Source organism: Numida meleagris, chromosome 2 (assembly GCF_002078875.1).
Source record: "Numida meleagris isolate 19003 breed g44 Domestic line chromosome 2, NumMel1.0, whole genome shotgun sequence".
NCBI lineage: Eukaryota > Metazoa > Chordata > Aves > Galliformes > Numididae > Numida > Numida meleagris.
Genome location: NC_034410.1, coordinates 136518982 through 136546812, shown reverse-complemented (window position 1 = coordinate 136546812; position 27831 = coordinate 136518982). Strand labels below are relative to the sequence as shown.

The window sequence follows — 27831 nt, the reverse complement described above, 5'->3', positions numbered from 1 at the left end:
ATGAGGTGATATTTTATTGCTATGCACAAGACAACGAAACTACTGCACGTGAAGGATTCTGCCCTTGGTTTGACCGATGGCAGTTTATTTGTAAACCACTGTTACATGTGCCAATAATTTAATTGAACACAGACTTTGTACATTTCGATGTATAATGTTAAGAATGTCACACTAGAAGAATTCAACTGTATTCAGTTACAGTCGTACTTTAAAAACCTTTGAAATAGAAACCACTAGGAATACCATACAAGCAAAAGGAAAATCTGAGAACAATGGTGGAAAAGAAAAAAAATGAAATAATACGTCATGATCAGAAATCTGAGAACAAGTAACACACACTTTCTAGTTGGCTCTTGAAGATCTCTGGGTACATTTATCTAGAATAACCACTACTTGGGTTGTGCCAGAGCACAAAGCCAACCTCTCCTCGACAAGTTAAAAATAGATCTTGCTGAAGACAAACTTAAAATAACTTATAATGTTATAATGTGTGAGATTTTTCCCAACCGTCAATAAAACTACCTGAAGAAAGAAGCTGATTTCATTAGACTTTATTTGCAATACAATATAAAATAGATTATTTTGGTATGAAGATCTTGGAGACCTTACTTTTTACACCACATTTAAAACAAAAGTCACATACTTTGAGTCTCTGGACCATCCCAAGCACTGGAACTGTAGTTGAGTTTCAGGTATTTTATGGACTTCTTTGGTTGCAATCTATTCAGTAAACTTCAGATATGAAGACTTGAACATTTAAGCTCTAAACTAGTGTTGCAGCACCTAAATCAGAGTATCCTGATTTCTAAGAACCACCAACATATCTGGAATTTTCACCATTAACAGCAAGATTTGTGGGTATTAAACAACTCTGAAGAGCGGACTACATTTAGAACCTAGAAACATCCTTTGCTCAGTAACGCTGAAGGAAGGGTACGCAGTGAGCAGAACAGAAACTTTAATCCATTCTTAGACTTTCATGCAGCAGATTTAACTTGTACTATCATCAGTTCTGTGCTTGTATAGACACTGCGCATGGCAAAATGTAATACAGTATGCCAAACTAGCTCATCTATTACAGTTCACTGTAGCACTGAAAGTATTGTCTATGGTACTGAAAGTGTAAACCATAAGCTACTGCTTAGTTCCCTACAGCGCTAGATATTGAATTAATCTTCACATAACAACTCTCACAGTAAAACCTGTTTTCTCTGCGATTTCTAGCAGAGTGACATCCAATTCCTCTCTAATTCCTTTGAAGGAAATACCACAACTTAAGAAAGACTATGAAAAAATAAGTACTACCAGTACAAAAGTAACTGTAGTGTGAATAATTTTATGTAATCTAGCTCTGTAAATTACACAGAATACTAAATTCAGCTGCTGATAAAAAACATAACACAACAGATGTAAAAAATATATATAAAAAAAAGAGCAGCACTGAGCAAACTGTAGTACTACAGACTTCCATTTTCTTAAAGCACAAGTCCCACACTTACACATCAGGAATGTATAGAAAGCCAAGGAGAAAATGAAAGGACTTTCACAGTTCCAGCTGAAGTCGCTGCATTATCCTATTGTGGTGCATTTTCCCTTTTCCAGCTTGTTGTGTTTTTTCTTACAGCTATAAAGAACAGGATACAAACCCAAATGTTCTCATTTTTCTCCTTGTTATTTTCCAGCATCATCAATGCCACAGATTCTTGGTCCGTTACATAATGTAGGCTAGTAAAGACAGGATGGTTGTCTCATTCTTTAATTATTTATATCAAGGCAGTTCCAGCAAAGAAGAGAGTTGGCAGAGTACTTAGTCACCTGGATTAAAGGTCTTAGTATTCCACATCTCTTGTTTTCCTTGTGCGCTAAAAGGGACAGACTTTTTTTAAGCTGGAAAGAAGTTGTTAATGCCTAATACAAACAAAATGAAATCATGACACATAACATCATCTCCTACAAACAGAGCCAGAACATCATTTTAGATGAAACAGTTCTTGTTAATGTTTGGCAGAATCAACAGCTAATGGTTAAAAAGAAAACAGATTCAGAGAAGTCTCTGCCTACACATCCTCTGCTGCTGTCTTCCATTGGTAATGACAGTCATGAAAAAATTAAGAGACCTTTTCTTTCAAACATTAATCAACAGAACATATCTGGTTATCTACCTTAAAGTCAACTTAGAACATCAAGAGTTTTCCCACAGCAATCATCAGCAGTGTCAAATAACAATGTGGAACCAACTCAGTGTGTCCCAAATCTCCAACTCCTAGTTTCACACACAGAGCAAGAGAAATCCATTATTATAAAGAACTCTACAGAGAGGGCCAACCACTTCAACCTTCCCATAATTCCACATCTCCACTGAATTTTACCAGAGATGAAAGCACACCATCCATCTTCAGAATGGCCTTAATCATCAACTGGGCTTCAAGCCTGCCCTAACATAGACCCTGTAAGCATCAAATCTCTTCCTACTGTGCTGATTTGTCAAGGCCACAGTACTAGGGTGAACTACGTAATTCAACAATTCTTAATGCCCCGTATCACCATGATACATTTTTTTTTAACAGTTGGTATCACTGAGCTTTTAGAGGAAGAGCCAAATCTCCTACCTTTATACAGAAAGGCTTTCAGTAATACAGTACAAAACTAAACAGAATTTATGTCTGAGTAACGAACATAGAAAACTACTATTGCAATTTTGTGGTGACAGCATAGAAATTTAACAATCATCAGAAAGCCTACAAACAGCATGTTTAGTTATAAAAGAAAGATTGTCTCAAGATAAAAATAGTGCTGACAGCTAAAAAGCTCTCTGTTGCAGCAAGATACGCAGTAATGAGTAACAAGTTCTAGACGGTTTAAGCAATTCCCCAATACTGCTACACAGCACGTTTTTGTAACACTACTTTTACACGGGTTATGCTGCAGCAACAGTACACTTCTTAGTGGTTGGCACTATAAATGAACCATAATAGAAGAAAGGCATTGAGTGATCAATGTGTGAGAATCCCTATTTGACCTGTTCCTTAGGTGTGGTTGAAATAAAAACTGAGGAAGGGGACCGTCCATTCCATTCAGATAATACACCTTCTTTGAACACGAGATTCTTGGCAGGTAGTGGAACACCCATATCTGCAGGAGTTGGCTGCAAAAGTGAACTCGGACAACCAGCATCATGGAGCTGATCCAGCGTTGAAGTACCTTCCTAAAAGCAAAAATTTGAAAAGTGTCTTAAAAACAAGTGAAATAATGAAGGATTTAATAGCTACAATACAACAAGCTATTCCAGTCAGCAAATTTAGTATTTCTGAAGCGTGCTCAATCCAAATTACTATGAAAATAAAACAGAACAAACAAAGGAAAGCATGAAATAAGCACACAGTTGCCTCAGCTGCATCTGTGCGTGCATATTTAGGTTCCCAGAAGCCTTCATGGAAGGGTGAGACTTAAAGGAAGATCTAGCAAAGTGAATATGCAACTGTGAAATCTTCAGGACAGCTATTATATCAGTCTGAGTGTGTTAAGCACTGCCACAATCTCATATTCTGCTAGGAGGTGTGTATATATATTCACATATACACATATATGTGGAACTGACTTGATCATACTATGAGTAGGTATATTTCCCATAAGTCTGGTTTTCTCAGCTTAAAAATCACTTCAGCATTTTTTCCCTCTCTATACAGATAATCATTTGTATAAAAAGGGCATCTCAGAAACAGCATCTAAAAAGATAGGAAGGAGTCACTTGAGACTGATGGATGGTTTTAAGCCTTCAAACTTCTGGAAACCTCCAACTTTCTCATGAAGAAATGGTTTCAGGATCACACCATCCATAACACTACCTAGAGTAAGTAACCTACAAATTCCTTATCCTACTGAAAGGATACAATTTTAGAGAAATGCATCAAAGCATAAGCAAGTAAGTAAATTCCATGTTACACACGGACACATCTTGCTAGCATATATTTCCATGCAGAACTATAGGAGGTTGTGAAGCAGGCATTTCTCCTTGCATGCTATGCAAGGCCACCCTTCCTGCCTTCACCCTTGAAGATTCCCCCAATGTCTGTACTTTTACATACTCATTCATCATCAGATGCTAGAAGAGCTTAGGAGAAGTGCAAGAGTATATCGGTATAAGATACATGCCGATATATTATTATCTTTGCTAAGGAAACAGTTGACTTGAAATGCAAATAACAAGCATCTCAAAACATCAGCAAATCCATGGCTTGCAGTGATCTCCGTGATGTACCTACAAAGCAATCAAGTAGCCACCAGAACAGGCTGCGTTATAACAAGAAGACTGCAAACGATTTTGCTGTGCAAGTCCCACGAAAAAAAATAAAACACACACACAACAAAAACAACTAATCACACACCATATGGAAACCCAGCAATTAAGAGAAAAAGATTAAATGAGGTTAGAAAGGGGGGAAGGAAGTACTCACTTTTTGTTACCAGTAGAAATTGAATTTTAAAGCACTTAATACAGTTGCCACTTACAGGAGGGCAAGAAGAACAAAAACAAACACTACACACACATATTTCTGTTCTGCAAAGAATAACAAAGAGGAGAGCAAAGAAGAGCACATAGCATACTGAGCTATTTACTCCTTGGTTTTTCCTCCTTACCTGGAATGAATGTACAAAATTAAGGACCTGTAAGGACAGTTTTCTACTGGAATGTAACAGTTTTTGAAGGCTGCAAAAAAGTGAAAGAATTTATGTACAAATACAGAAAATCAAAATACACACTATAAATTCCCAACCTTCCAAGGTGCCCCAATTTAATCTAGTAAAGAAGTATCATGTTAAATTGCTCAAAAATTACTTCTGTAGTACCTGGCATTATGTGACAAAGTAAAAAACTTTCACACAGGAAGCCTGACAATAACATTAGCACTGATGCACTCAAATCATCTCATGTGCTTCTGAGTCCAGCCAGCTAAATGCTATTTTCCTGATTTATCATGTTAAAATGGAACTGCTACAGTTGAAAAATATTATTTTACATAAAATATGCTAATAAATTAGACTGTAACATGTTTTGTTCTTATCAAGGATAGTGTTGTGGACTTTAGAAGCAGAAAAGTGATACACTGTTGAAAGCAAGTCAGCTACTATAATAAAATCCCTACTATGTTTCCAAGCAGCTTTTTATATAGTTTCCAGAACCACATCCTAAGGAAAAAAAAAATGCACACTGTTGGATGGGGTAATCTTTCATAAAGAAAAGCTACTGTCAAAAGCAGAAGTTAACTTGATCTAAGCACTAAGCTTAGGAAATAAAATACCAAGGTTAAAAAAAATTTCCACCAAAACCCAATGCATTCTATATCCAATCACTATTAATGAGTTTTTTGAGGGGGCAGGTGGTAAAGAAAAGAAGTCTGTGCTAGGCCAGGAATGCATTCTAAACTTACTTGATGTTCAGATAGCTTACTAGATAGCTTACTAGAAAGAATTTACTTTCTACCTTGCAAAAAAAACAAACAAACAAGCCCATTTTTTTTTAGTAGACTAAGGTCCACTAGACATTAACATTACAGCTGGTGTCTCTGAGCCAAAAAATGACACCACCACGTTACACATTTGAATCAGGAACTCTACGAAATTCAAACTGGTTCTGGTCCAACTGTCATCAAGTTGTAGGTACCCAACTCATTTTGCAGGAACTCTGGACATAACACATTCAGCTGTTAAACCTGCAGCTGGTAAAATACAGCTCACCTTTCTTTTCTACATAATCCATGAGTGGCTATTTTTTTGCAGACTTTCTGATTCAACTCAGAGCTGAAGAGAGGAATGCCAAAGCATAATTCCAGAGGAACCCATTCCAGTTCTGATGTGGGTACTAAAAAGACAAACAAATTTTAAGAAAAGAGAAAACAAATACTCATCCCAGAACCAATTCTGTCAGATCAGATCTATTCTCTCAGATCTACAGGACAATTCAGACTTTTTTGAGGCAGTTCATTTACTGAACTGCTCGAAGATTTTAGGGAACCTGAATTTTAAGAAATAAAAAAACTTACTGTCATACTTATAATCTCAGACAACATCTAACAGTAATATGTGTTCAGATCCTTAAAAAGAAGGCATCTTACTAGATAGAAAATGTTTAGTACAGAACATTTGTCATGGTTTTACCTTCAAGGCTTTGCTTGATTGCAGAATCCATTGAGGCTTCTTCTATTACCATCTCAAATGACTCTGTACTCCCATTTACATCAGATCCTGATGCTAGATCAGGATCTCCTACAGGTAAAATAATTCTTACATAAACATTTAGATGAGTATATGTTTAATTACCAACTGATGCAAGGAACTTGACACAAGATTTGCCCAAAAGCCATACACAAGAGCTGCTCTGAAAATAATGCCTCCTATTTTATTATGTTGGCCCACAATGTCAGAGGCAGATGTTGGTGATACAGCACAAGAGTTGAACCTTCTCACCCATATTCTGTTAATTCTGTAGCCATACAATAGATGGCAGCAGAGGGACAGTCTGACAAAATGATGTCTGACATGGAAGTGCAAATGAAGCAATGTATGGGATTGAATTCCTCCATGAGGAAAAAACAGCACCCACTGACACGTATAGATACTTGCTGAACATTTATGGAGACCAAACAGTGGATGTGAGCACAGTGAGGTGGTGGGTGATGCATTTCACCAGTGGCAACAGCAGGTTACATCCTCTGCTGCAGATTTTTATGAGGGCAGCATGCAGACTCTTGTTCATCACTGGCAAAAATACATAGCCAGTGATGGTGACTATGTTGAAAAAATAGTGTTTTACAGCTGAAAATTTGCTCTATCACATAGTGTTTGTGTGTTCTTTGTTTCTATGGAAATAAATAGGAGGTATTACTTTCGGAGGAACCTACGTAGCTATTAAACTGCAGGAAATGTTACAGAGAAATATAAGGTCTTAATGATTATAGCAGCCTTCCAGTACCTAGAGGAGGCCTACAGGAAAGCTGGGGAGGAACTTTTTAGAAGGGCAGTTAGCAACAGAACCAGGGGAAATGGTTTTAAGCTGGAAGAGGGTAGATTTAGACTAGATATTAGGAAGAAATTCTTCACCGTGAGGGTGCTAAGGCAGTGGAACAGGCTGCCCAGTGAGGTTGTGGATGCCCCCTCCCTGGAAGCATTCAAGGCCAGGCTGGATGGGGCTCTGAGCAACCTGGTCTAGAGGGAGATGTCCCTGCTTATAGCAGGGGGGCTGGAACTAGATGATCTTACAGGTCCCTTCCAATCCAAACCATTCTATGATTCTGTGACTCTATATCATGTAGAAATCCAAATCCTTTGGGGGTAATCCTGTGCTCAACTTTGCTGAAGTAACTATTTGCAAATTAAGGCAACACACACACACACACAAGAATTACTGCTAACTAACCTCTTCCATCAGAAGCATCGCTCAGCTTCCTGTTAGCTTGCCGACTTGTAGGATTCAGCATAGTGACATAGCCACAAAAATGCTGCAAGTCTACCTTGTTTCTCAATATCTTTAAAGCTGAATGAATGCCCATGTTCACACGAGAGAAGTCTAGAAGAAAGAAAACACGTATCCCAGTTTACTTTAGCAAAAACCTCCTCCATAGCCATACAGTTCATGGCTAGGCCAAACTGTTTCTTATCTGGATTTTTTTGTCTCCTTTAATGCCGTGGATTAGCAATCACATTGGTGGACATGGGATAATGCTGAAGAAGACAGCTGTCTTGCACGCAGACAGCAGAGATGGCTAGGTTCAGCTAGGAAAAAACAACATCCAATGTCCACTCTTTCAGTGCCACAGTCTTTTATGAAAAATCCAATACAAGAACTTCCACAGATCTGATATTTTGAAGAATTATAGTACAGTACTAGAGGATAACAAGGAGTTTCAACACCGACTTCTTAATCCTAGAATTTTTCACCTACCATCAAGTCAAAAAACAGACAGCCCAGAGAGGACAGATATAAAAGCAATCCATTTTGAACCTAATAAAAATTAAACTACAAAATTAGCTTTATTTCTAGTAGCCTAAATAACATTAGATTTCACATCTGCAAATTCATGCTTTGAGGAGAACTCTCAGCTAGAAAGACTATGGCCTATCCAAAGCTTCTGTCCTACTCACCAAGGACTATATAAGAAAGTTAATTTCTGCTTTTTAAACTCGGTTGAACTAGGAAGACTTTGAAGGAGAAGAATTTGCTAACAAAGCTCTTTCTTCGGTGGGGAATCCTCTGTAATTGTTCCTAGTACTGCTGTCTGCTTTTGGTCTCACCTCTCACAGTTAAGAAATGCTGAACAGAAGTAAGTTTTACAAAAGAATATACAGAAGATTTATTTATACAGCTTATAAATACACTAATAAGTATGTACAAATAACGATGTAGAAGTGTTTGTTGAAGTTACTTCTCAATGCCTGCACTGAGAGAGAACGCAATCCAGAAAAAACATTCTGAATAGGACAGAACATAGAAAGTAGTAAACCATATCCACAAACTTAGGACTGACTTCTCAATAATTTAAACGTTCTTTCATTTTTTTCATCTAACTTGACTCAAAGTTACTAGAAAATCTGTTTTACAACTATTATTGCAACCTTGCTGCAAAAGGTAACATTCAGTATGGTGGCAGAGAGATTACATTAAATAAAGTTACCTCCCTGCTGCTCAGCTTCATCAAATGGAAAAGGTATATGCACAGTTTCTCCCATTCCATGCATGCCATGCCCCTAAACACCAAGAAAATCACATGAGACACAAAAAAAAATAAACTCATCAGCTTAGCTTAGTCCTACTCATGCTCTCTTTTAAAGGCTACCGGTCACACTGATGAAACAAACATAGATATATTTATATATTAAAACTTTTGAAATAAATAGATTGAATAAGATACCCCATCCTCTTCCCCCTAAAAATGCATGCGAATAAACATAATAAGTTAAGCTTCACTGAAGAGGAGCAATTTCTTGACTATCAGCTCATATTCTCAGTTACCTTATACACCACTATCATCCAAAAGACTTGTGGATTATTCACTTTCATTTCAGTTTACTATATCCCCAATGCTCCTATAAATCCATATCTCATTTTCAGTTAGCAAAACTGTTATGTTTACTCAAAACATAATAATGCATATGTAATATGCGTTCAGTTCAAAACTTATGGTCTTTATCCCTCTTGAACCACAACAGCAATGGCTAGAAAAGTTGAATGTATTTTTCAGCTCCCAACAAAAGCATAGGTCGCCTACACTCTTAACCTCCTCTTCCATGTAATAGCTTTACTCAAAATTATACGTTTTCATCATTTACAGAGTGCATTCAGTACCTGAATTAGAACAGCTGAATGCGTTAGAGCGTCATTCAACATTGTGAGCACATTCGAAGTAGGAACTACTCCTGGGTCGTGACCCCAAGACGTTATTAGTAACCGATCATAACCCTAGAAGACAGAAGATTATTTACAGTAGTAACGGACTGTCCAAGCACAAAGCGAAATGCTGTAGTTAGGCGAATAGCACGTTGTTACAATTCTGAAGTTACTGCAGATTACTATACTATTTCCTATTTAGCTCTATGAAAATATAGATCATTATAGAAATTTTCTAAGGTTACCATGCTGAATGCTTTTTATTAATGAAAATACATCATCTTTTTACTATTAGTTTAGGTTACTGACAAAGTTTCAGTCAAGCTCTTTCCCAGAAGCCTTACAGAATGCCATCTGCTGTACTTGTCTTGATTCACTTAATCCTACGCTATTTATTTTATATATTGGTGATAGGTGGACGGTTGGACTGGATGATCTTGTAGGTCTTCTCCAACCTTGGTGATTCTGTGATTCTATGATTTTTAAAACAAATCTTGGAAGCAGAAGTATCCATAACATTTTTCAAATCAGAAAGGACATGAAAGGGAAGAGATATATGAAAGAGGCTGGAAGAATGAAAAATACGCCTACAAATCCAAGAGTCAGAGATGACTGCTGATGTGGGTACATCTAAGATACACATCCCTCTCTGAATGCCTCCATGCTACTGCAGTATACTTAGCTCAAATGTCTACTCTGAATTAAGAGATGCAGACTGTGGAGATCACCCTCTGATTATAAAATTGAACAAGACTATTTTGTGAACCTTGCTGTAATCAGTGAGACACAAACACTGCTATGTGTCTGTTGCACATCAAATGCAGTTAACAGACAGCACAATTTCTGGTTCTGCCAAGTTTAGAAGTTGTCATGATCACTCCCAACTAGGTTTGTTGAGGCTACCAAATACCTAACAATACTCCTTTGTGGGACACTAGTCCCTCTGAGGACCAGAATGGGAAAAGGGAGCATCTAAAGTCTTTCAGACTTGAATTGGACACACTAAGAGCTGGGGATTTTCAGCCTGGATAAAAGAAGGCTCTGGGGAGATCTGATAGCAGCCTTTCAGTATCTAAAGGGAGGTTATAAGAAAGAAGGGGACAGACTCTTTAGCATGGTCTGTTGTGCTAGGACAATGGGAAATGGTTTCAAACTAAAAGAGAGGAAATTTAGAGTGGATATAAGGAAAGAGGTTATTACAGTAGTAGTAGTGAAGCACAGGAACAGGTTGCCCAGAAAGGTGATGGATGTCCCGTCCCTGGAGACATTCAAGGTCAGGCTGGATGGGGCTCTGAGCAACCTGATCTAGCTGTAGGTGCTCCTGTTCATTGCAGGGGATTTGGAAGAGACCCTTACAGGTCATCTAGTCTTATTCAGACAACTCCACCATTTTATACTACATAAAACTTACTTCTAAGAAAAGTACAACAGCTACTTTATTATACCTCAGATTACAACTATGTGTGAATTATTTAATGTACAACACATCTCTGAAACATTAAGAGAAGGGAGAGAAAATAAATCTGCACATACACTACCTGAAAAATATCTGGAAGTTTTCGAAGACGTGTTCCTTTAGAGAGCAATAGAGAAGGTGGTCCTTGTCCAGTTATGTGGTAAATATACAATTTGAACCAAACTGAACTGACTTCTGGTATTGCAGGTCCAATATGCTGAAGAGATTATTCAGAAAAAAAATTGAGCCCGTTATTGCAATCCTTATATGTACAATTTAACAATTGACAGTTTTAAAGAAAATTTATGCTAATCCTGCAGCACATGAAGGAGAACAAATGTGTTAATTTACTAAGGAGAGATGATATTAGTGGGGGGGGTTGGAACTAGATGATCTTAAAGGTCCCTTTCAACCCAAACCATTCAATGACATTCTAGGTGCTTACTCTCTTGATAGTATTTTATATCAGCACAAGTTCAAGAAGAAAACATCTGTGGTTAACCATACTTGATAGGTAAATTATTAATAAATTAAAGTGTAGTAAGTATTCACATTTTACTCAGTAAACTTTTTTTTTAGAGTAATTAAAATACTGTGCTATATGCCAATAATTATGGCTGCTTAGAAAAGACACATAGCAGACATATGTAAAACAAATAGACAAAAATATTTGTATTACTATATACTGTTTTTTTCCCCTAGTATTTTTTCACCTGGGGTGTACAGCTACTAATAGGTCGAATTTCATTGGTAAGTGGTGCCATGGAAACCAGTAGGGTATAATTTTTGTTGAGAACTCTACTGCAGGTAGCTGGATCCAAGCCGAGCAAACTCTCACATCGTAAGAGATCCAGGGGAAATCCTGTGATGAGAATGTAAGATTCTTGATTATTTGAGATAGAACATAAAACCTAAAGCATGATTTCAGATTTTCCATTCCACCCTCTATGCCATTAATACAGTATTTTCCAAAACAAAGTTTTAAGTTACATACAGACTTATTCAAGTTAATCCCAGTAATTTCAGCAGTTCAAGTCATACAGGATTCCCTGGCACAGAGCTACAGCTTTGTCCTCACCAACTAACCGATCCCAGAAAAGAAAAGCACACTGAATTACTAAAAGAAACGTTAAGCAAGATTTTACAAGTATCTATCTTCCTTAGAAAGAATACACTCATTTTCCTAATTTAGAAAATGTTTGTTTTTTTTTAAAAGAAAATTCCACTTGAATAAAAGGATTATTTCTTTTATTGCAGCCTTCAGAAGCACACAATATAAAAACAAACCCTTCCTCAAGTTCAGCTCATCTTGCCACCATTACCATTAAGCTTTAATCTGTTGCTTTGGACATGAAGCCCAAGCCTGTGCACCAAATCTGTCATTCAGCATGACAGCTCAGTACTGCAAACTCAAAGGATGAAGTTACATATTTTTGGCTTCAAAATACTTTAAATCAAACAGGGTACCTATTGCCCCCAGAAATAGCAGCTTAATCTGAAAGCTGAGTCCATGGCAGATACGTAAACACACTTAAAATATTTCCTCAGAAGAGTTCACAGTACCGTTACTTGGTTGGTCAGGCTGTACAGCTTGTGCCCCTAAGTCTTTGTTGTGCCTCAAAAACAGTATTGTATTTCTCAGGGTAAGTGCATGATCAAAGTATCGTTGTGCTTCCCCTTCACCTGTGCTTTGAACCTAAACAAGAAGCAAAATAAATGCATATAAATGGCATGTTGTTTGCACAAGCATTAATTAAACAACTGGAAAAACCAACAAGTTTTCATTTTAAAGCTTTCTAACTGCATAACAACCCCAAAGGTTATACACAACAACTATTATACGAAAAGTGAGTCTTGGTCATGTCAGTCAAGCTGTCAAAAAGTATACAGAGACATCTATAAATCTGAACCATGCCTCAGTCTTCAAGCAAAAATATTTAAATTTCCAGTACTCCTGACTGGTGTAAAAGAATACTGCAATTAACAGCACAGCTCTCCTATATAGTTCTACAGTTGTCCTTCTAGAATCATCTTCAAAAGGTGGATTGGTTGAACATTCCAGAATATAATGGTCAAGTTTTCCTACAAAAACTATACACAGATTTTCAAAAATATTAACATCTTATTAAAAGAAAGTGATTTGTATTTAGCAGACAAGCCCTAATGCAGGTGTATGTACACAAAGATCTGGGCAAATGTAGTTCTTGAATTCAATTTGCTTACCAGACATTCAGCACATTCACATACATACATAGTGTGTTCCACAAACTCAGTAACAGTATCAATGCTACAAATAATCACCACATTAACTGCACAACTTAGATCTGGTATGATGAGGATTGTGTTCATATCATTACATTGCTAAACGAGGCTCTCAGAGCAGTCTTACAAAATGAAAATACTGAAGGCTTTTTGTCCCTTTCCACTAGTGCTAAAAAAACGTTCGGCCACACGTGCAACAGATTACCTTCTCCAGCTCCACCAAGAAACTGTCAAGAGACTCATCTGACAGCTTCCCTACTTCAAACATAGTGACTGCATGACTTTTCAAGTTCTGGAATAAAAAAACAAAATTGTCTTAGTTCTTTGAAAAGAGAATGGGCAAGCAGAATTTGTTATAAAGCAAGTGTTTCTTGGCCACAACAATCTAAAAGTTTTTAAAATAATTAAAGTTATATTATATGAAGTAAAAACATTTTCAAACTCTACACGTTGACTCTTAGTGTAATACGTTGAACAGTTTGGACATACTGGTGAAAGATTTCCCATCATTAGAAAGGCAGTGAGGGTAGAATCAAACAGGAAGGCAATACGCTTTGTGTATCCGCTGGACAGGTTCAGGCTGCTCACACTGGCTGTTTCAGCTAATAAAGAACAAGAAAAAAGACACATGATCACATTTGATTTAAACATAAAAACATCAAGTCATACAACTATTTAAAATAATTAAAAAGCCTCAGTTAATGCCACACTAAGTACAACAGAATTTCCTTATCACTGCTGAACTAGTACCTGAATGATCAACATTTATTCACATATTGGTACCATGGCACCAGCTAATATTCATAATATAGATTAGCAAAATATCTTATTTTTTAACAATGAGGCTAAATAAACCAAGACGTAGACATCACCTCCCCCACTGTATAATTCATCCAAAAAAAAAAAAAAAAAGACTCACAGAATTTACATTTCATTTGTTTATAGACCCCTTTACAGCCTACAATGCTATAAATATAAAATAATTGTTCCTAATGTATTAGATTCACTGTTAGTGCTTACCTGGGTCATCTTGACTGTTGGTATCTGTATCTGTGGCTGATGACCCAGCTTCCTGAACAGGACTTCTGTTTTCCCCACTGTCCCACGAAAGCAGCATCTTTTGAGGATCCAAAGTACTCCTATTAACATGAATTAAAATCCACATCTGTCAGTCACTGCAGCACCAGAGAAGTATCTCTGCCTTCCAGCGCTAGTATTCCATGCACAGGCATGCCCAACACATCTTTCAATGTTTCTGAGCCTTAAATCAGTCCAGCTTGATGGCCCTCAGAGTCCTGCTTTAGCTTCAGCAGCAAAGTTTGAAAAATACCAGGTTTTGAATAACAGAACTGAAAAAATAATCAAGCCACCGCTGTTCAAGAAAAATCCAATGAAAAGTCTTATTCACTTTGTTCTCACATTCTGAGTTCACATCAAAGAAAATTCAGACACACTGTTTTTTTACGTGGCTTAAGAGAAACTGAATTAAATCAAGTACCTTACAATGCTTAAATAATGTTACTAGGCAATCCAACTTGGAGAACCCTTTGCTTTCTATCATCACTTTCCCAGGATTTCATATAGGTACACGAATATTAAGAGTGTCTACAACTGAACTACAAGAGGACCTCACAGCAAAAAAGCAAGCTTTATCTACATATTCACTGGCAGCAGTACTAAGAGACATTGCCCCTGTACTAGCACAGTAAGAGCCCTTGTTTCTTCCCCAGCACTTCAAAACAAGCACGCACTTGTCTGCTTCAAAAGTAAGCAAGGAAGCACTTACAAGTCAAAAAGCCACCACTGAGTAATGGCAATAGAAGCAGCATTTAAAGGGCAAATTACCACCCCTTATCCTCAGATTAGAGAGAGAATCAAGTATTCATATCACTGCATATACACGTATATCAGAAAGCCAAGTGAAATTAGAAGTCAATGAAAGGAATCAATAGATCCACATCAGATTTGGGATCTAGCTTTCTCTTCAAAGAGAAATAAACCCTGTAAAAGAATGGAGACACTTACTTCAGTCTGTTCACTGAAGGAACATTCTTCCACGATGGATGAAGGTTATCCAGATTTATGACTTGGCCTTTTTTATGAGCAAAGCCTAATCGACAATACATGGACACAGCATTCTGAAGAAACACGCAAAAATTGAACAAATGTAGTAAGGAACTGCAATATGAAACCCATCCATGAAGCCAACTTGCAAGACAGTGAGATTTTCACATGAAATAACAGATGTGCAACACACGTACCTTTACTAAAGATAAGTCAATCTCTAGGACATTTGCAAGCTAAAAAGAAGAAAAGAAAAGTCAACAATGCAAAATCGATAATGCAGAGTAATCCACCATTTTGGGGCTTTGGCATCTTTTTGTTGGTTTTCTCTCTTTATTTCTAAACATGGCTTGTAATGGTAGAAGCAATTTTGTCTTGATCAAAAGCAGTAGGGAAAAAAATGGGAAAAAGTCTCACAATCGTTCCACTTTAATGCATGGAAAAGAAACACGAGGTTATCTTCTACTGCATAATTTCTAGGTAACTCATGTATGTTGTAAGACATACACAAAAGAAAACAACACTTGTGTGTGTTTACTATTTTTCATGTACTTTTTCCCCCACTTATTTTTGAGAATGAGACCTAATGAAAAAAACATTAAAATTGTGAATATTTGTGCAAAAGTTACATTCCTGCTTTAAGCCAACACCCTGAATGTTTCCACTATCAGAACTTCTTTTTGTTATTTTTTTTTTAATTCACACTAGCAAAATGGAACCAGTCTGGTTGGGACAGTGGGAAAACAGGCTCCAATTCTAGCCAGTATAGAACAAGCTACATAAATTATTCCCATATAAATTCACTCCAGCTGATGGAGTTGCTTCACTGAAGGTCTATCTATTGCCTGCAGAACTACCGAGGTTATATGCAATATTAAGGAAACCAATTTATCTCAAACTCTACAAGTCAGTCAATACTTATAAAACCCCTTGATACCTATCCATACTTCTGCCTTAAGCATTTCACCAGCACGCTTGGGGCCCTCTCATGGTTTTCCCATCTCCATGACACAGGGTGAGTTTTACTTACCTCTGCCACATTAGTGTGTTCATCTATTGAAACAAATATCTTGTACAGGAGTGTTTCAAAGTAATCACCTTGCACTCTGTTCATCACAAAACCTTCAAGTGGTGGCACTGAAAAGAATTACTTGCATGACTATAATTTGGTAATTTTCTTTTTTAAACTGAAACCGCATAAAGCAGAAAATAAAATTTACACAATGGTGTCTGTATTACCATTTTACAACGGTATCTGTACTTCACAAGTCTCAAAGAATAAAAGCCTAAAGATAGTTTATATAGTACTAAAAACTCTCCTAGTCCTTAAGGAAAGTAATGGTTGTCAAAATGTTTTCTAGTATAAAAAAAAAGAGAAAAATCACTCTGCCTTACATCACTGTCTTTCAGACTCCTGCTCATCCACTACAGATAATTCCTAGCCATCCAGCCCATAAAATGGTTTTCTAATGCCAACGGAAGGTAAATTGTGAAAAGAAAAAGTGAGCAGGGGTTGGGGATGACAAGAACCAAAAAAGTCACCCCTCTTCCACCCTGGGCTGAGAAGCCCAAAGCTAGTATTTAAGTAGCAACTCTCTTGTATTTAGATGGCATTTGCTTAATTGATCTCTTCTACAGCAATGACATGTAGTTCTGCATGGGCAGGTTTCAAAAACACGCATCTTTACAGATGACACTGAATTCAGAAACCCTTGAGACTTAGCACAGAATGAGTTGTTCAAAGGCAGCCATATGCTGCACTAGTTTAAGCAACTACCTAGTCCCCAGACACAGAGCACTGCTATAATTGAGATGACAAAACAAAGGATGGAACTGATATCTATTAAATTAAAAAAAAAAAAATGCTGAATCTAATAAAAGAAAAAGCTGCATAGGAATCAAAAATTCAAGTGCTTTTAGCAAGGCAGCTACACTGCTAAAGCTCACCTCGAGTACTGTGTCCAGTTTTGGGCCTCTCACTGCAAGAAAGACATTGAGGCCCTGGAGCGTGTTCAGAGGAGGGCGACGAAGCTGGTGAGGGGTCTGGAGCACAGGCCTTATGAGGAGCGGCTGAGGGAGCTGGGATTGTTCAGTCTGGAGAAGAGGAGGCTCAGGCCTTATTGCTCTCTATAACTACCTGAAGGGAGGTTGTAGTGAGCTGGGGGTCAGCCTCTTCTCTCTTGTAACTAGTGACAGGACTAGAGGGAATGGCCTCAAGTTACGCCAGGGTAAATTTACGCTGGACATTAGGAAATACTACTTTTCTGAAAGAGTGGTCAGGCGCTGGAATGGGCTGCCCAGGGAGGTGGTTGAGTCACCGTTCCTGGAGGTGTTCAAGAAACATTTAGATATAGCATTGAGAGACATGGTTTAGTGGGGTTATTGGTGGTAGGTGGATGGTTGGACTGGATGATCTTGTAGGTCTTTTCCAACCTAGCTAATTCTATGATTCTATGATTTCTTTACATCATGATACCTTTCCATTACAGATATTCAGGAGGGTACTGAAGTAGCACTGTGGATCTTTGAAATAATCACAACTTTCCTAGATATTTATATTAATTAAAATACATGAATTCAAGTTGAAAAGTCCTATATATAATAAAACCAATGTTTTCATATGGTAGAAAAGCATTTTGATGGGAAAAACTCTCATAGTTCAAATTCTTTGCTTAAGCAAACTCATGCATAAAAGCAAGCAGCGTCCAAGACAACTAAGGAGCAACTGAAATACATCCACGAAAATGCAGGTTTATACCATAAAAATATTTACTTACCTGCTATACAGCTGTCATCAGATATTGGTACATCAAGGTAAATAAATCCTTTGTTATACAAGCCTGTGTAAACAAAAGTAAATCATTGGAGAAAAAGCATTTTGCAGAGTCCTAATGATACAAGCAGATTTTCCCATCAGTCAATTGAGAATGCAAAGCAGTTTTTCCTATTAGCTTACACAGTACCACATTATTTTGCAACGTACGATCAATAAACCACAACTAACATTCAGCAGGTGTTATCCTAAAACAGAGCTCTTCCCTTGAAGTTTGATGCAGTATACCTGCAGCTTTACAACTCCTTTCGGGACAACAGAGCACAACAGAATGACAAGAAATTGAAACGGCTATATTTGATAGCCCCTCTAGTCAGGTTCTGGCCACCACCTGGTCCACCCAGAGCAATATCTGGCACCCTCCCAAGTGCTTTGCAGTTGTTGTGCCCAGTGGTGCTATGGGTGAAAGCTCTCCTAGCAGGAGGCAGCAAGGCAACCCTTCCTCTGGTGTCAGGAGACTTCCCTGAACAGGGCCTACAGGGCCACCACTACCCTCAGCACCTTCTGAGTCATCATGTGTTTTTCCAGAGGTCTCATCATCCCAGTAACTGCTTGTAGTAAAGCATTTACAGAGTTCTCAAGGATGGTTTGTCAGTGAATTTCTGCTCCCTTGATTAATACAATTTGTCTATAACACAAGCAGGGAGATGCACACCAATTTTCATTAACATTTCCAGACACTTGAGGAAAACAATCTCTTAGATTCAAGCTCCATTTCTGATGGCATTCAAATAGTAAGAAATTTCAAAACCTCTTCTCTGAAAAACAAACAGTGAAGTTTTAGCTCCCAGAAATACCAGTTCTGTCATTTTTATTTTTGGTTTCCCTCATTCTTATACACCCTGTGTTCCCTCCCTGAGCCCTTACTATCAATTTCTAGGAAAGTAATGTGTTAAATTACTTGAAATAATATCAGAGCAACACCTCCTAATGGCTCACTGTTAAATCATTTACAAAACTTAGACTGCAGTCTGTACAAGCTCGAGTACTTTCCTCCACATCTTCCCAAGGTTCAGCTTTCTTCAACCCTTTTATACCAAAGTTATCAGACACTGCTCTCTGAATTTACTGAGCAAGGTCTATAAACAGAAAAGGAACGTCAATTAAACACTTACTGTGAACTACATTGAAGTCCAACGAACCAGCAAGCTGAGGACCTGAATCAATTATCTTATCAATAGCAGACTTTTCTGATGTAGTGCAAATCTAAGTAAATGAAATCACGTTAGTCTGTTGCAGAAATGAGCCTATGCAACTTGAATAAAACCACCCCCCCAAAAAAAGAACATTTCACATTCAGATCAGTCAATCAGCCACTGGTAATACAAAAATGCAGAAAGTAACCATGTCCTTCATTAAAACATTTGCACTGAAGAATTCACTGCGCTTCTTATTGAAGTTTTTACACTTGTCCCCACACAAAGTTACATGTGCTCTAGGAACAGTATTTAATTGCACAGGTGTTTTACAACAGAGTATAGTAGCTTTGCTCTTTAAAACTTCTAGATTAAGTGTTCAAACATGCAACTGGAACCATTCTAGAAAGAGGTCAATTTCAATATCAAAATAATTTGCTTCAGGTTAACTACTTTGGAATGTCAGAACGTAAGTAACCACTGTCCACGATATTCCCAATAACAGTCAAAGGAAGTTGGCATCACTGCTTTAAATGTGCTCCAATCTAAACCAAGAGAGAAGGAATTGAATACAGATCAACTGACTGTAGAAAAACTGTGAGAATGAAATAGAATGCTGTGAAAATCAAAGCAGAATGATGATAAAACATTAAGCCAGCTCCCAAGTCTTTCAAGTGCAAAGAATGAAACAAATAGAGACACGAGGAGCAGAAATGAAGGTAAGTAACAAATAAGGCCCACTAGCACTCTAAACTGAAGGTGAAGATTTAGTCAAAACCAAGATGTCAAAGCTAAAACAAGAAACTTAAGAAGTCATATTTTGCTGCTTGTTCCCCATAAAGCACAGCAGCACACGCTTCAGATCCCAGTTTTGCTGACACAAAGCAAGCTCAGCACTGTATGTGACACAAAGCACAAAGGAGGAAGAGGGCAGAATATATTAACAAAGAATGATACCACTTCTACCAGTTCCAATCTCTATTTCCATGAAAGAGTTGTTATAAAACTCCAATCTCCAACCAGTCTTTGTGCAGAACACACAAAGGGAAGTCTGTTTTCAGGAACTGTCAGTATTCAACCAAAATTAGAGCTGCCAGCTGTATGGAAGTACCTTGATGTCATCCTCAGTGATGTAGCCAGCCTGCACAACCCACCAAGCTTCTATGGTAATTTCCACAGGTTTCACAGGTAACAGATCACGCGCTGTTTTCCTTCTGAAAAATTTCTGCAGTGGTACAGTCCATTTGAGATAGAAATAAATAGCACTTCACACGTGCAGGCAACCATTTACCTTTATATAACTTGATTTTTAAGTACATCGTATTTAGACTGGACACACAAATACTATTAACCTTGCCTTTTAGTAAAGGCACACACTAGATCAGAAACAGATGTGCTTCCCTCCTCCCTCAAATTATATGAGAATGGGATGGAAAAAATTCTTTTACATCTGATCTTGTCAGATGTAATCTTCACATCTATCTGTATTCTGTGTATCACTGACTAAAACTCACACTATCTAAACGCACTGAGATCAAGTCCAAGAACAGCAGGCAAGTATACAAGCGGTCTACTTTAAATAAATTCAATGGTCTTAAAATCCATTTTAAGAACACAGTTTATTTACTTTAAAAGACCAAGACGCCATATTCCCAGTAAGTATGATGCTATGAAAGTATAGTGAATTTCAGTACAAGGAAGTAAAACCAAAGGGTACTGTTCATTTATACAATTCAATAGCTTCCTCTCCATTCTCTCTCACTGTACAATTGTTACTTTTAGGTTCACTATATCAAGTTCATATTTTGGTGGACACTCCTATTTGTTGGTTGTTTTTCTGTTTTTTTTTTTGTTTTGTTTTGTTTTTTAAAGTAAGGATGAATATCCTGTTCTTCAGTCTATTTTGGTTTTATTAAGGTTGTTTTATTTATTTATTTAAGAAACAGAAAATAGTTCTTTAGAAACAGAAAATAATTAGCAACATATTATGTTGTGTTCCATTATCCATAATATTAAACTAACAAGGCCCATGAAATTTTTCCACTATTTTCTTTCAAGTAATATACTACGGGAAAGAGGAAATTAAAGACAAACTGACCTTTGAAGATCTACATTGATTCATTAGATCTATATATTGGTTTCTTCCTATACCAAGAAGTCTTAGACCTGGAAAACAATCAAGGTTTTATTTCTCTTGGAAGGGTTTAGGCTGAAGATACATAAAAATCTTCTCCAAAGAATCAAACCTACTTCTAACTAATACTTGCACTTACTCCTTCTTCCCAAAAGAAAAGGATACCTGGAGGAACTAAACTCAGTCCTAAATGAATTTGACCAAGAACCATGTGCATCTATAAAACACAATCTATCCCTAGTCATTTACTCTATGCAGTTTTTTTTTGTTTTATTTTGTTTTTTTAAAGTATCCTATTTCTGTCAAGTCACAGGGTAGCAAGGAATAATCCAACTCCTTTCTCTTCTGCCTTCACTTCAACAGGTAATAACAATGCTTCAAATCCAGAGAACTAAAGCTGTACCTCTTTTGATCAATAGGGTGTTTTTCTACCCTGCAGCCACACCACGCACTTGGTTAGAACTCTGTAAACTAAGAATTAGAGCACAAAAGGCCACGTAAGCCTTTAAGGAAGATGACTAAGATCCAGCTCTGTTAAAGTAAATCAGAATTTAATTCTGTTACTGCTAGCCTTCAACCATTAATGAATTATGGAAAGATACTGGAAAACTACTCAGGAGCTTTAACCCATATTCTGCGTCAGTTGTCAAGGGGTGATCATTCTATTCTCCTTCAAGTTCAACATGAGGTTATGCGTTCACATCCCTGATCTCCCCTTCTTGTGCCCACAGCAATCTAACAGAAAGCAAGACAACACATCTGGTACATCCAGGGGTATCACAAAATAACATTCTCTTTTCTTGTACATCATTCCTCTTTGTCCACTAATGCTAATTCACAACAGTGCCAGCAGCCTTTCAGAGTCTTCCCGAAACTTGCTGCCCAACACACACCAAAACACACAGTGGGAAAGTGGCTGCTCAGCTGGATGACACTACAGCCAGTAAGACTTTCCACCCAGAAGCCCCAACAGGAACACACTACATGTGAGGACAGAAGCTGGTTTTGCATCATGCCTAGTAGTACTCAAATCAGCCCAATTCTCGAGCTCATCATACAGACAGATCATTACATGGAGAGCACACCTTCCTTAATACCACTATTTAGATGTGTCTACACCTTCACTCATTTGTGTTCAAGCAAATAGATGCCCCATAAATTCATTTTCAGAAGGTCCTTAACTCCAACTCATTAAAAGCATCATTGCAGCTAGATAATACTTACAGTCAGCAGCAGTAAAGTTGGGTAACGAATCATAGCTTTTTTCACTGTTCATTATATCCTTAAAAAGACAAGAAAATTTAATCGCAACCAGAATGTCATTGCTTCAGAGAAGTAAATGTAAAATTCATCCTTTAAAAAAGAAAAATTGAAATTAAATCAGAACTCTATTAGTACACTAATTCTGGCTAGGATCACATTAATTTTCTTCATCGAAGAAGATGTTGTGGATTTGTGATCAAAACAATGCTGATAATACAAGAGTGCCTTAGCTATTGCAGAACACTGTGCTTACACAGATTCAAGGACATCTCAGCTTCTCAGCCTGCCCAGCCAGAAAAGGGGCTGGGGTGCACAAGAAGCTGGGAGGGGGCAGAATCAGGAAGCTGACCCAAACTGTCCAAAGAGATGTTCCATATCATATGACAGTATCATATGATGTGGTATTCAACAATACAAGCTGGGGGAAAGGAGGAAGAGAGGAGAGAGAAAGTACCGAGTTCTGGCATTTGTCTTCCCAAGTAAACATTACACGTGGTGAGCCCCACGACATGGCTGAACATCTGCCTGCTGATGGGAGGCTGCCAATGAATTCCTTATTTAGCTTTGCTTCTGTGTGCAACTTCTGCTTAACCTAGTGAACTGTCTTCTTCTCGACCCACAAGCTTTCTCACCTTTACCCTTAGCAATTCTCTCTCTCATCTCTCAGACATGCAAAGAAAACAAAAGGTTGCCAGAGTGCCGACAGAAAACTGAACCATCTTAGTTCTCATAGAAAAAGCTTCTGATATGGTCAAGTGCCAATTCTGAAGAAGAAAACAACCATTTGAATATATTGTTCTTTGCAGGTTTTTTGTTTGTTTGGGTTTTTTGTTTTTTTTTGTTTTTTTTTTAAGCAAAATTCCCTTTGTTTTATTAATTAAACAGAGTGAGGTATTTCTTTCACAAACAGTTTGAAACTAAGAGTCACAAGTCTCAAGCATCAAAAGAAAGATGGGCCTAAACATGAGCTCCACCCAGCTCCACGTGACAAAGTCCAGTTTTTGAAAGGTTTATGAGGGTACAAGGGTGAAAAAACAGCAGGTACAAGCAGTTATCTAAAAGCTGTAACTGGTTAGCAGTTCCTACCCAAAAACAAACAAACCACTTGACATTGTCTTGCATACACCCCAGGGCCAACACTGCCATCTCTAGGACATAATACACTATTTCTCACCATAGTTTTGTACTCACCTCCATTATGCCTGTGTAATATGAAAACGGTGTTACCCTCAGCCCTTTCACCATTATGTCAGACAAATGGTATGGGTACAACATCAGATGGTCACGACTGTATTTTAACAGATCCTCGTAATATTTACGTTCATCTTTCTTGACGTGCTTAACTACAAGAAAAGAAGAGAAAAAGTAGCATTGTTAGATCAAGTCCAGTCAAAAAAGGTCACAACAGAAGATTAAGAAATAGTGTAACAGAGACTGACAGAAAGCTAAAAACAAAATAAAGGCTATATGGCATTTAGCACCCAGAGATTCCTACATACAATATAGGTACTTTCAGAGCCATTACACGTCAGAACAGAACAGATTTATTTTGCAGGCTACCAGGAAGTGGTCCGTTGAGACAACTCACACAGGCTCTGGAAAATTATACGTTCATTAGTGAAATTATTAGCTACTGTAAAAGAGGACTGGATCCAGTCAATGCAAAATAAACTGGAAGCCTGCAAACAAGTCTGGACTCAGATGTGAAGACTTCTCACGATGTTTTATCATTTAGAGCATTTCACAGTTAGAGGGACCTTTAAACAGGGCTAGTTCTTGCTGTTTTATAGTAAAAACAATCTTCCACAGAGAAGATTTGGGCAGCAATTAAAAGCTTCTTTACTCACCTAAGTTATTCCGGTACCGTAACTGATTGCGGATGCTGTAGAGCACAACCTGTCTTTCATATTCCCTCTGAGAGTTTCCAAGAGCCTTAAAAATAGAAAAGCCTTTTAGCTGACGTGCACAAAACCTGTTTTAGTTAAAATAGTGCAAAGCGTCTCATAAGGAAACATATGCAGGCATTTGTTATTTAGCGAGTCCCCCAGTTCGCTACAGTGACAGTATCATCAGTTTCTGCATGAGATCAAAAGTATCTTCTGCTAAATGGGTCCCTCCGTACAAGATGTCAAATTAAATAGTGATCTCTAGATATTATTTTTTTCCTAGAGCCGTTGTGACCAAAAAGGGAGCCTCTCATCTTCAAATCAAAGGTTATAAACGTTCCTTTAGGTTACACGAAGCATTGAGCATTACATCAAGCATTCAGCATCTTGCAGACTTGAAGAAGTGCCCAGAATTAGTGCAGCACAAATCAGTAACTGTGAGTGACACAAAGTTTCAGCTATGGCACCTAAGAAGCTTATAATGAAATAAATAATGAAACAGCCCAGCTGTAACTTCCCACAAGCAGGCAATCAAGTGATCTTTGGTCACAAGATTAAGGCATAAGCACAGTACAGTGCTTGACTACCCCAAACCAAGATAAAAAGAGAACTTTGGTTAATGCTTTAAATGCCTTATTTCAAAAACTGTCCTGTAAAATTCTTCACGTTATTATTCTGCTGTACTACAAAGTGAGCAGGTTTTCTTCTCCCGGTTCCCTCACTTGATGCTCATGTTACAAAAGATCCTTAGATTAAAAGGTACTTTCCTGAACGTGGGGGAGGAGAACCTCTACTTTGCCCTGATGAGGCATCTGGAATACTGTGTAAAGATCTGGGCTCCCCAGTTCAAGACAGGGAACTACTGAAGAGACCAGTGGAGGGCCACAAAGATTATTAGAGGCCTGGAGCATGCCCCATTTGAGGAGAGGCTGAGACCTGGATCTGGCCAGCCTGAAGAAGAGAAGACTGAGAAGGAATCCTGTCACTGCTAATAAATATCTCAAGTGTGGGAACCAAGTGGATGGGACCAGGCTCTTTTCAGTCTTTTCAGCAGCAACAGAATAACGGGTAACAGTCAAAAACAGCAATAGAGGAAGTTCCATACAAATATGACGAAAAACTTTTTTACAGTAAGGGTACAGAGCACTGGAACAAGCTGCCAAGAGGGTTGTAAAGTCTCCTTCTTTGGAGATATTCAAGACCCATCTGGATGCTTTCCTGTGTAATCTACTGTATGGAAACTGCTGTAGAGGGGGAGTTGGACGAGAAGATCTCCAGAGCTACCTTCCAAACTCTGCAATTCTGTGAACATACATGACAAACAAGCACAGTACCTGTGTAGTGCAGAAGCAAGCATTAGAGAAATACATTCACAGGCAGGATCCATAATTGATTTAACTTTGAAGTATTTTCTCCAAGTATAAAAATATTAAAGACTGTTCTAAAACTATATGCAACAGAATTCCAGAAGCTACATTAAATGAAATATCACATTATACACTGCTGTATTTTCCACCCTAATCACATAGCCAACAGCACGGCACTCTGCTGGGCAAGTAAATGTAACCCACCATTCACACTCCTTTGCAAGAGGAACTACCTTAAACTCAGTGGAGTTAATTATTCAGGGCCTGCAGACACTACTCTTCCCCTCCATTCTCTGCACAAGAGCAGGAGTTGTCTTCCATGACCTGCTTCAAACAGCACACAGCTTTGGAGCGGAGATGGAAACCTTCCTCTAGGCCTGACACACTACCTGCTCGCTGCTGTCAGGGACCTGTGAAACTCGTCACATCAAACTTTCATGATGTGCTTTTTTTTCCCAGGCCACACACTGCCCAGCTCCCTGACCACAGAGCAGCACCGCTCCCTGATGACACCAGAGCGGGTCAGCTTGCCCTCCAAAAAAAGGACATAGAGACCCTCACAACCTTCTGTCCCCACACAGACACTTCGAATAACCTCAGTAGCTCCGTTTCCCCCACAGATGGGCACCACGCCACTACTATGTGCCCCTCTCCACAGCTGCACACCCCAAACCACCCCTACACTCCATTCTCCCCACAGGTACACCCCAACTCTCCACCATAGCCCCACATCCCCTTCTCCTGCAGTGGGCCCAGGCCGCCTGCCCCCGGGGCTGGCATGGCATGGCAGGGCAGGGCAGGGCAGGGCAGGGGAGGGCAGGGCACTACCGAGCCGCCACCTCTCCCCGCACACCGCTGCCCGCGGCCAGGAGCAGGGGCCGCCCGCCCGGCACTACCTGCTTGACGCTGGCCGGCAGCCGGGCCCAGAGGTAGTTGTGGCGGATGTGGAACTCCACGTCGATGTTCATGGCGAGGGCAGCCGGGCGCACCGCAGGACCCCGCCGCCGGGGGGCGCTCCAGCGCCGGGGCCGCTCTGCTCTTAACCCGCGCCGGCACCGCTACCGCTACCGCTACCACCACAGCCACCTCCTCCTCCTCCTCCTCCTGCCCGCCCGCCCGCTGCTGCTGCTGCTTCCGCGTCACGGCCCCGGAAGTGACGACACATCACTTCCGGTGGGACGGAGGGAGCTGCGCGTGCGTGGTGTGTGGGAAGGGGAGCTGTGTTGGCTGGGCTCGTGCGCCGTGATACCTTCTTTTTCTTCTTTCCTTCCGTCCCTCCCTGCACTGGCAGCCAGCTGCCGCCCCCCTGCGCCAGTGCTGGTGACTGCTCAATGTGAGGGCAGAATCTGGAGCAGAAAGAAGCATTTCATGACAGGGAACAAGCAGGAAGGCTTCTTTTAGCAGTAGCCCTAGGTTACTTCAGCAGAGTGTCTCCCCTGTGTAGGGTCTGCAAAGCCTGGGGATGAAAACCTGCAGACCTGAACGCCGACTGCACCATCGTGTTCAAACAGGGCATTAAGCCAGCATGTGAATGGGGCCAAGGAGTGCCTTCTCTTGGAAGTTAGGTTTTTATGAGTCATTTAAAATGTTATCAGTCAAAGTCAGTGCCAACTTCCCATGCAAAAGCGTTTTCGTACTGTCAGCGAATTACAGATGGAGAAGAACTGTTTTTAACAGTACACAATGTTTTAGTGGATTATTTGATAAGAAGAAACAGTAGAAAGCAGGTGAGCCTGTGGCTGACCACTTGTGCAGTTTTGTTGGTGAGGCTGTTCTCTTGCTTGCTTGTAGGAACCTTCAGGCCACGGTGACAGGCGAAAGGGGACCGAAGTGGAGGGAAAGTCAGTGCTCTGTTACCTTTGAGTCAGTGTCAATGAACTACAGACCTAATTCTACATCTTTGATGTCACCAGTATCTCCAGGATCTCACTGCTATGTAACTGCAGAGACACGCTGCCGCAGGCAGCAAATGTGCCATGTGCTGGCCGCAGAGATCCCAGCAGCTGAGGAGGTGGTGAGATGAGCCCTGCAATAATTCCGTCCAGGAG

At 39.1% G+C, this 27831-nt stretch overlaps 1 protein-coding gene across 2 annotated transcripts; it reads right to left on the bottom strand.

The window, feature by feature from the left end:
- Positions 1 to 26894, bottom strand: FAM91A1 (family with sequence similarity 91 member A1). 2 transcript variants are annotated; one of them, XM_021387207.1, is made up of 24 exons: positions 26680 to 26894; positions 24378 to 24462; positions 23722 to 23873; positions 22492 to 22549; positions 21232 to 21299; positions 20245 to 20358; positions 19113 to 19203; positions 17942 to 18004; positions 16195 to 16301; positions 15362 to 15400; positions 15126 to 15238; positions 14121 to 14239; positions 13590 to 13702; positions 13306 to 13392; positions 12402 to 12534; positions 11552 to 11700; positions 10921 to 11055; positions 9341 to 9454; positions 8670 to 8742; positions 7415 to 7564; positions 6157 to 6264; positions 5737 to 5860; positions 4639 to 4708; positions 52 to 3205 (listed from the first exon to the last, which is right to left on the bottom strand). In XM_021387207.1, the coding sequence occupies exons 1-24, from the start codon at positions 26749 to 26751 to the stop codon at positions 3011 to 3013; spliced, it is 2532 nt and encodes an 843-aa protein (XP_021242882.1). In that variant the 5' UTR covers positions 26752 to 26894; the 3' UTR covers positions 52 to 3010. The 2 variants fall into 2 exon arrangements, with proteins under 2 accessions (XP_021242883.1, XP_021242882.1); XM_021387208.1 differs by lacking the exons at positions 24378 to 24462; positions 26680 to 26894 and having other exon boundaries at positions 1 to 3205; positions 22492 to 22620; positions 23722 to 23852.